Consider the following 10,501-nt stretch of genomic DNA (forward strand, 5'->3'; position numbering starts at 1 on the left):
GCTGTATGATGTATACTGTGTGTATGATGTGTGATGTATACTGTGTTCTGTGTTCTGTGTGATGTATACTGTGTTCTGTGTGATGTGTGCTGTGTGATGTGTGCTGTGTGATGTATGATGTATGATGTATACTGTGTGATGTGTGCTGTATGATGTATACTGTGTGCTGTGTGATGTATACTGTGTTCTGTGTGCTGTGTGATGTATGATGTATACTGTATGATGTATACTGTGTGATGTATGATGTATACTGTGTGATGTGTGCTGTATGATGTATACTGTGTGATGTATACTGTGTGCTGTGTGATGTATGATGTATACTGTGTGATGTATGATGTATACTGTGTGATGTATGATGTATACTGTGTTCTGTGTGATGTGTGATGTATACTGTGTTCTGTGTGATGTATACTGTGTACTGTGTGATGTGTGCTGTATGATGTATACTGTGTGATGTGTGCTGTATGATGTATACTGTGTGATGTGTGCTGTGTGATGTATACTGTGTGACTGATGTATGATGTATACTGTGTGATTGATGTATGATGTATACTGTGTTCTGTGTGATGTATGATGTGTGCTGTGTGATGTATACTGTGTTCTGTGTGATGTGTGCTGTGTGATGTATACTGTGTTCTGTGTGATGTGTGCTGTGTGATGTATACTGTGTGATGTGTGCTGTGTGATTGATGTATGATGTATGATGTATGCTGTGTGATGTATGATGTATACTGTGTGATGTGTGATGTATGATGTATACTGTGTGATGTGTGCTATGTGATGTATGATGTATACTGTGTGATGTGTGCTGTGTGATGTATACTGTGTGATGTGTGCTGTGTGATGTATGATGTATACTGTGTGATGTGTGCTATGTGATGTATGATGTATACTGTGTGATGTATGATGTATACTGTGTGCTGTGTGATGTATGATGTATACTGTGTGATGTATGATGTATACTGTGTGATGTGTGATGTATACTGTGTGCTGTGTGATGTATGATGTATACTGTGTGATGTGTGCTATGTGATGTATGATGTATACTGTGTGATGTGTGCTGTGTGATGTATGATGTATACTGTGTGATGTGTGATGTATGATGTATACTGTGTGATGTATGATGTGTGATGTATGATGTGTGCTGTGTGCACAGTGTACTTGGATGAGCTCCTGTATATAGTGACTGGCAGCGGCACACCTGTGAATCACTGCGCACTCTTATCTTGTCCTCCAGGTATTTGGCCAGACGGAGCAGATGGGACCGATATAAACTCAGCGGCCAAGTCACATGACCGAAAACTGCTGGCCACCGGGGACGATTTTGGCGGAGTCCGTCTGTATAATTATCCCTGCGTGGTGCCTCGGGTGAGTCCGTCTGTAGAATTATCCCTGCGTGGTGCCTCGGGTGAGTCCGTCTGTAGAATTATCCCTGCGTGGTGCCTCGGGTGAGTCCGTCTGTAGAATTATCCCTGCGTGGTGCCTCGGGTGAGTCCGTCTGTAGAATTATCCTTGCGTGGTGCCTCGGGTGAGTCCGTCTGTAGAATTATCCCTGCGTGGTGCCTCGGGTGAGTCCGTCTGTAGAATTATCCCTGCGTGGTGCCTCGGGTGAGTCCGTCTGTAGAATTATACTTGCGTGGTGCCTCAGGTGAGTCCGTCTGTAGAATTATCGCTGCGTGGTGCCTCGGGTGAGTCCGTCTGTAGAATTATCCCTGCGTGGTGCCTCGGGTGAGTCAGTCTGTAGAATTATCGCTGCGTGGTGCCTCGGGTGAGACAGTCTGTAGAATTATCTCTGCGTGGTGCCTCGGGTGAGTCCGTCTGTAGAATTATCCCTGCGTGGTGCCTCGGGTGAGTCCGTCTGTAGAATTATCCCTGCGTGGTGCCTCGGGTGAGTCCGTCTGTAGAATTATCGCTGCGTGGTGCCTCGGGTGAGTCCGTCTGTAGAATTATCCTTGCGTGGTGCCTCGGGTGAGTCCGTCTGTAGAATTATCCCTGCGTGGTGCCTCGGGTGAGTCCGTCTGTAGAATTATCCCTGCGTGGTGCCTCGGGTGAGTCCGTCTGTAGAATTATCCTTGCGTGGTGCCTCGGGTGAGTCCGTCTGTAGAATTATCCCTGCGTGGTGCCTCGGGTGAGTCAGTCTGTAGAATTATCCTTGTGTGGTGCCTCGGGTGAGTCCGTCTGTAGAATTATCGCTGCGTGGTGCCTCGGGTGAGTTCGTCTGTAGAATTATCCTTGCGTGGTGCCTCGGGTGAGTCCGTCTGTAGAATTATCCCTGCGTGGTGCCTCGGGTGAGTCCGTCTGTAGAATTATCGCTGCGTGGTGCCTCGGGTGAGTCCGTCTGTAGAATTATCGCTGCGTGGTGCCTCGGGTGAGTCCGTCTGTAGAATTATCCCTGCGTGGTGCCTCGGGTGAGTCAGTCTGTAGAATTATCCCTGCGTGGTGCCTCGGGTGAGTCCGTCTGTAGAATTATCCCTGCGTGGTGCCTCGGGTGAGTCCGTCTGTAGAATTATCCCTGCGTGGTGCCTCGGGTGAGTCCGTCTGTAGAATTATCCTTGCGTGGTGCCTCGGGTGAGTCCGTCTGTAGAATTATCCTTGCGTGGTGCCTCGGGTGAGTCCGTCTGTAGAATTATCCCTGCGTGGTGCCTCGGGTGAGTCCGTCTGTAGAATTATCCTTGCGTGGTGCCTCGGGTGAGTCCGTCTGTATAATTATTGCTGCGTGGTGCCTCGGGTGAGTCCGTCTGTATAATTATCCCTGCGTGGTGCCTCGGGTGAGTCCGTCTGTAGAATTATCCCTGCGTGGTGCCTCGGGTGAGTCCGTCTGTAGAATTATCCCTGCGTGGTGCCTCGGGTGAGTCCGTCTGTAGAATTATCCCTGCGTGGTGCCTCGGGTGAGTCCGTCTGTAGAATTATCCCTGCGTGGTGCCTCGGGTGAGTCCGTGGGGAGAATAATACATGAAATAATCGGTTACAGACAGACACCTGCAGAGGGCGCTCTTACAGAATACACTATGGCGGAGGTGTATCACGCCTTCCAGTGGAGACGTTACTAATAGCAACTAATCAGCTACTAAGTATCATTTCTGTAGTGCGGTCAGTTATTGGTTGCTGTAACGTCTCTCTGGAAGGTTTGATACAACTCCTCCTATGTCTGATAATGCATCACCTATAAACAGGCCCCCAGTGTGGATGCCCCTGCCCCCCCCCCCAGTGTAGGTGCCCCTGCCAACCCTCCCCCCCCAGTGTAGGTGCCCCTGCCAACCCCCCCCCTCCCCCCCAGTGTAGGTGCCCCTACCCCCCCCCCTAGTGTAGATGCCCCTGCCCCCCCTAGTGTAGATGCCCCTGCCCCCCCCAGTGTAGATGCCCCTGGCCCCCCCAGTGTAGATGCCCCTGGCCCCCAGTGTAGATGCCCCTGTCCCTATCTCACCCGTGTCTGGTGCGTATAGTAATTCTCCCTCCTCTGGGCATTATGTACACTGGGGGAGTGATCTGTTACTCGGGTTACACGGAGTCCTCTATCAGAACCTCCCACCTAATCTCCATCCCATAATTCCCTTATGTCTCCCATCTATCTTCCTGCGTGCCCCAGTGGCATTGAGTGTGGCATGTTACTCAGGGGTGTGGCATCATACTCGGGGTGTGGCATGTTACTCAGGGGTGTGTTACAGTTGCAGGGGTGTGGCCTAGTGGTAGGAGGTGTGGCATGTTATACTCAAGGGTGTGTCACAGTGGCAGAGGTGTGGCCCAATGGCAGTAGGTGTTGCATGTCATACTCAGGGGTGTGGCCCAGTGGCAGGGGTGTGAGCCAGTTGTAGGAGGTGTGGCATGTTATACTCAGGGGTGTGGCAAATGGCAGGGGTGTGACCCAGTGGGTTTGGCATGTTATACTCAGGGGTGTGTTACAGTGGAAGGGGTGTGAGCCAGTTGCAGGAGGTGTGGCATGTTATACTCAGGGGTGTGGCAAATGGCAGGGGTGTGACCCAGTGGGTGTGGCATGTCATACTCAGGGGAGTGTCACAGTGCCAGGGGTGTGACCCAGTGGTAGGAGGTGTGGTGCAGTGGCATCAGCTCCTGTCATTTTTCAAACACAGCCTGTAACGTGGCAGCTAGGAGCTGATTGGCTGGTAATTTATCTCTCTCCAAGGCTTAGCATATCTTACCTTAGCACCTATATATGATGATCACCCATAATGCCACACAGCGGGCACAGCATCATGTGACTAAGCGCCTGTGTATAACGACCACACATTACGCCAGCCAGCGGGCACAGCAGTCATGTGACTAAGCGCCTGTGTATAACGACCACACATTACGCCACACAGCGGGCACAGCAGTCATGTGACTAAGCGCCTGTGTATAACGACCACACATTACGCCAGCCAGCGGGCACAGCAGTCATGTGACTAAGCGCCTGTGTATAACGACCACACATTACGCCAGCCAGCGGGCACAGCATCATGTGACTAAGCGCCTGTGTATAACGACCACACATTACACCACACAGCGGGCACAGCAGTCATGTGACTAAGCGCCTGTGAATAACGACCACACATTACGCCAGCCAGCGGGCACAGCAGTCATGTGACTAAGCGCCTGTGTATAACGACCACACATTACGCCAGCCAGCGGGCACAGCAGTCATGTGACTAAGCGCCTGTGTATAACGACCACACATTACGCCACACAGCGGGCACAGCAGTCATGTGACTAAGCGCCTGTGTATAACAACCACACATTACGCCAGCCAGCGGGCACAGCAGTCATGTGACTAAGCGCCTGTGTATAACGACCACACATTACGCCAGCCAGCGGGCACAGCAGTCATGTGACTAAGCGCCTGTGTATAACGACCACACATTACGCCACACAGCGGGCACAGCAGTCATGTGACTAAGCGCCTGTGTATAACAACCACACATTACGCCAGCCAGCGGGCACAGCAGTCATGTGACTAAGCGCCTGTGTATAACGACCACACATTACGCCAGCCAGCGGGCACAGCAGTCATGTGACTAAGCGCCTGTGTATAACGACCACACATTACGCCACACAGCGGGCACAGCAGTCATGTGACTAAGCGCCTGTGTATAACGACCACACATTACGCCAGCCAGCGGGCACAGCAGTCATGTGACTAAGCGCCTGTGTATAACGACCACACATTACACCACACAGCGGGCACAGCAGTCATGTGACTAAGCGCCTGTGAATAACGACCACACATTACGCCAGCCAGCGGGCACAGCAGTCATGTGACTAAGCGCCTGTGTATAACGACCACACATTACGCCAGCCAGCGGGCACAGCAGTCATGTGACTAAGCGCCTGTGTATAACGACCACACATTACGCCAGCCAGCGGGCACAGCAGTCATGTGACTAAGCGCCTGTGTATAACGACCACACATTACGCCACACAGCGGGCACAGCAGTCATGTGACTAAGCGCCTGTGTATAACGACCACACATTACGCCAGCCAGCGGGCACAGCATCATGTGACTAAGCGCCTGTGTATAACGACCACACATTACGCCAGCCAGCGGGCACAGCAGTCATGTGACTAAGCGCCTGTGTATAACGACCACACATTACACCACACAGCGGGCACAGCAGTCATGTGACTAAGCGCCTGTGTATAACGACCACACATTACGCCAGCCAGCGGGCACAGCAGTCATGTGACTAAGCGCCTGTGTATAACGACCACACATTACACCACACAGCGGGCACAGCAGTCATGTGACTAAGCGCCTGTGAATAACGACCACACATTACGCCAGCCAGCGGGCACAGCAGTCATGTGACTAAGCGCCTGTGTATAACGACCACACATTACGCCAGCCAGCGGGCACAGCAGTCATGTGACTAAGCGCCTGTGTATAACGACCACACATTACGCCAGCCAGCGGGCACAGCAGTCATGTGACTAAGCGCCTGTGTATAACGACCACACATTACGCCAGCCAGCGGGCACAGCAGTCATGTGACTGAGTGCCTGTGTATAACGACCACACATTCCGCCAGCCAGCGGGCACAGCAGTCATGTGACTATGCGCCTGTGTATAACGACCACACATTACGCCAGCCAGCGGGCACAGCATCATGTGACTAAGCGCCTGTGTATAACGACCACACATTACGCCAGCCAGCGGGCACAGCAGTCATGTGACTAAGCGCCTGTGTATAACGACCACACATTACACCACACAGCGGGCACAGCAGTCATGTGACTAAGCGCCTGTGTATAACGACCACACATTACGCCAGCCAGCGGGCACAGCAGTCATGTGACTAAGCGCCTGTGTATAACGACCACACATTACACCACACAGCGGGCACAGCAGTCATGTGACTAAGCGCCTGTGTATAACGACCACACATTACGCCAGCCTCTGCTTATCAGTAATTCCCGTCTCTCATTGCAGGCGCCAAGCTTCAGGTACAGCGGGCACAGCAGTCATGTGACTCGCATCTGTTTCCTGCACGACGACACTTCTCTGATCTCTGCTGGTGGCAAGGACAGCACTGCGCTGCAGTGGACAGTCGTGTGACCTTCCCGGCATTGGAACCCCACGTTTGCCCTGCAGAGCGTCTTCGCTGTCTACCCGTACAGGGCCTGTAGATTTTACCAGCAGCCTCTCCCATCACCCTAGCGTGTCTTACCCTCATCCAGTCCTTCCGGCAGTGTCCCACCCCACCTGCGCACTACTGGGGCTTCCACCCGTCACAGCGCCAGCCCTGCTGGCCGGTTCCATGCATCCACTCTCCAACCCTCTCGCAGAGCATCTCTGCATGTTCCGCAGAGCGTTGGACATCACGTCACCAGAACTAGCGCACTCTAATTTGCACAACAGCACGGAGAGTCTTCAGCCTCCTTTACCTTCCCGCTGACGGCGGGCACCCCGGTTCTGCTCCCTGGCATAGAAAGTATAATTCTGTGTGTTTACAACGCTGGCACCGAGAAATCACTGCAATAAATTCTATAAAATATCCCATGCGTCTGTATTTATTACCAGGGTATAGTGCACACCGGTGTGAGAGGAAACATACAAACTCCCCACAGAAGAGCCGGGGCCGGGAACTGAGCTCATGACCCCACATGCGGCCAAAGGAGATAATGACAGATCAAATATCATAATACGGAACGTTCTGCGCTACGCAAATGCTGCCATGCTGATGTGTGATATTAATAGCATCATGATCCTTTCTGAAAAGCTGTGTGTGTGTGTGTGTGTGTGTGTGTGTGTATATATAATATATCTATCTAAGTGCGCTGTAATATTTGTATAGATTAAACGGAAGTCCTTCCATATGGATATATCTTATACTTTAGAAGACGAGGTTCTCTGGGTTCCTGCAGGTGGATAACCCCTCACCAAAGAGTCACCCAAACAAATGGACCAAGGCCAATTAGAAAAAAAACATTTAATAACAAAATAACAACATATTCATAAAAAGCCTTATACAAAAGGTCTTACAGAATATTGGTGGTCATTCCGAGTTGTTTGCTCGGTAAATTTCTTCGCATCGTAGCGATTTTCCGCTTATTGCGCATGCGCAATGTTCGCACTGCGACTGCGCCAAGGTTATTTGCTATGCAGTTAGGTATTTTACTCACGGCATTACGAGGTTTTTTCTTCATTCTGGAGATCGGAATGTGATTGACAGGAAGTGGGTGTTTCTGGGCGGAAACTTGCCGTTTTATGGGAGTGTGTGAAAAAACGCTACCGTTTCTGGAAAAAACGCGGGAGTGGCTGGAGAAACGGAGGAGTGTCTGGGCGAACGCTGGGTGTGTTTGTGACGTCAAACCAGGAACGACAAGCACTGAACTGATCGCACTGGAAGAGTAAGTCTCGAGCTACTCAGAAACTGCACAGAGAAGTCTTTTCGCAATATTGCGAATCTTTCGTTCGCAATTTTGATAAGCTAAGATTCACTCCCAGTAGGCGGCGGCTTAGCGTGTGCAAAGCTGCTAAAAGCAGCTAGCGAGCGAACAACTCGGAATGAGGGCCATTGTACATAAAGATTTATGTTTTTTTTAAATTCAATAAGTTTTTATTGATTTTTCCAAACAAACAGACAAACCAAAAACATTGAGTATATAATCATGCACTATGTGTATACAGATAGGAACCAGCGAATGTTTTGTATATCAACAGACATATATGAATAAAGTTGCAAACAGCTACATATTATACATAGCGATTGTCGTGACTTCTTTTCATTCGTTCATACGCTCTTATTGGGTGAAAAGGCCAGAGATCAGTGCGGGGCAGAGACCCGAGGACCCTGGTAGAGTGGAGACAATAACCATCTATCCCATACCTTGTAGAATTTATCCGGGGCTTTCCTAAAGATATATACAAACTTTTCATGGGACACAACCGAGTTCACTAACGGTATCCATTTGTTAATATCAGGACCCGTAGTCGCCATCCATGAGCGTGCTATTATTACTTTGGCCAGTGCATATAGATTAAGAATATATGGTCTAGAGTGTGCATCCAATATCTCCTCATCTATAACCCCGAGGATACACACCAGGGGGGTGAACACATCAAGAGGGATTCCCGTAGAGGTCACCAACCGTGTCACCGCCCGCCAAAAGTCCCGCACCACCGTGCAAGCCCACAATAGATGCCAGAAGGTACCGTCCGGAGAGGCGCACTTCGGGCACCTAGAGTCACCCCGCCCCCCTATACTAACAAGATGGGTGGGAGTGATATAGACTCGGTGCAATATGAACAAATGTATCTGCTGAAAACGAGCCGAGGTGGTAGCAGTACGTGAGGTCCCCAAGGCCTCTTCCCAGGTATCTATGAAAACCGGCCCCAAATCGGCTTCCCATTTAGATTTAAGGTGCAAAAGACTGTCAGAGTGATGGGCACCGAGCAGAGCGGACAGTCCCAGAGCCTAGGAGCTGGTGAACCGGTGACTTCCGAAGGAGAGGTGGAGCATCGCTAAACTGAGACGCGCACGCGTGGCGAAGCTGAATATATCTGTAATAATAGGATGTGGGTATTTTAAACTCAAGCTGCAATTGTCCAAAAGAAATAAATGTGCCCGAGGAGTACAAATGATTGAGGGAGCAAACACCCCAGCGTCCCCACACCGATCCCATTTGTAGGGACGTGAAATGAGTAAGAGCGCGAGTGTGAGTCAGTGGGGTGTCGGGATCCCATCCCCCCCCCCCCCAACATAGAGTGTACCTGCCTCCAGACCATGATCGCTTGTTTAACCATCGGCATCTTAAGGAGTAGGAGCTGCAGGGGTGACCAGGAGACTCCAGATGCCAGCAGTACAGTAGAGATCAGTAAATCTCCAGACGAGTCGGAGACCCAAGGAATTAGGTGGAATAACTGAGACGCTAAGTAATAGAATCTAATTTTAGGAAGGGCCAGACCACCCGAGTACCGAGGTCTAGTCAGAGTATCCAATTTAATCCGAGCTCTACGGTTGGCCCATACCAGTGATGACAAGAGACCATCTATAACCCCAAACACTCTCTGGGGGAGATATACAGGGGAATGTTGAAGGACGTACAGCATTTTAGGTAATACAACCATTTTAATGAGGTTAATCCTACCCGTGACAGTAAGGGGAAGTTTACTCCACACCCTAACGCGAGACCGTAAATGGTCCATTTGCGGACGTATATTCAGATCAATAAATTGCGAGGACCGGTTGGTGATCCATACCCCCAAATATTTGAAAGAGTCAACCCAACGAAGCGGCAGGTCCCCGGGAGGGCAGGCAGGACAGGAGCCTCTAAGCGGAAGGACACAGGACTTGTCCCAGTTAATGGACAACCCGGAGAATCCCCCAAAAGTGTCAATTACTTCCAAAATATGAGGCATATTGATAAAATAATCTGATACAAACAACAGAATATCATCCGCGTAGAGAGCAATTTTGTCTGTCCTACCACCCAGTCGGAAGCCCGCCACCCGCGGAGAGGATCTGATAATACAGGCCAAGGGCTCTATGGCCAATGCAAATAGGATCGGGGACAACGGACAACCCTGTCTCGTCCCTCTTTGTAAAGAGAAAGAGGGAGATATGTGACCGTTAACAGAAACCCTAGCCTTGGGTGCAGAGTAAAGCAGCTGAACCCATTTTTTAAAACTAGGTCCAATACCAAATCGGTCCAATGTCCCCCACAAGAAGCCCCACTCCACTGAATCAAACGCCTTAGCAGCGTCCAGGGAAACAAAAGCTGAGGAGCGGGACCCCTCATGAGGGGCCTGGAGATGCGTATAGAGTCTACGTAGGTTAGGTAAAGTGGACCGGCCCGGCATGAACCCTGATTGGTCCTCATGTATCAATTGAAGAACCACAGCGTTGAGCCTTGCCGCCAGTATTTTAGCTAAGAGCTTAACGTCAGTTGTTAGCAAGGAAATTGGACGATAAGATTCGACTCGTGTTGGGTCTTTGTCTGGTTTAGGGAGTACTATAATTAGGGCCTCTGCCATGGAGTCAGGCAACCTACCCTGCATAAATAAGT

The 10,501-nt window shown here is 50.5% G+C and overlaps 1 protein-coding gene across 3 annotated transcripts in view; it reads left to right on the plus strand.

Annotated features, from left to right (window-relative positions):
* EML2 (EMAP like 2) overlaps positions 1–6,987 on the plus strand; it is a 200,719-nt gene extending 193,732 nt beyond the window's left edge. For all 3 annotated transcript variants that reach the window (XM_063938433.1, XM_063938434.1, XM_063938435.1), the window contains 2 exons: positions 1,238–1,368; positions 6,423–6,987. In XM_063938433.1, the coding sequence (XP_063794503.1) occupies positions 1,238–1,368; positions 6,423–6,548 (257 nt within the window). In that variant the 3' untranslated portion in view covers positions 6,549–6,987. The remainder of the gene's footprint in view (positions 1–1,237; positions 1,369–6,422) is intronic.
* Positions 6,988–10,501: the final 3,514 nt, after the last annotated feature.

This window comes from Pseudophryne corroboree, chromosome 8, assembly GCF_028390025.1.
Source record: "Pseudophryne corroboree isolate aPseCor3 chromosome 8, aPseCor3.hap2, whole genome shotgun sequence".
Classification (NCBI taxonomy): Eukaryota; Metazoa; Chordata; class Amphibia; order Anura; family Myobatrachidae; genus Pseudophryne; species Pseudophryne corroboree.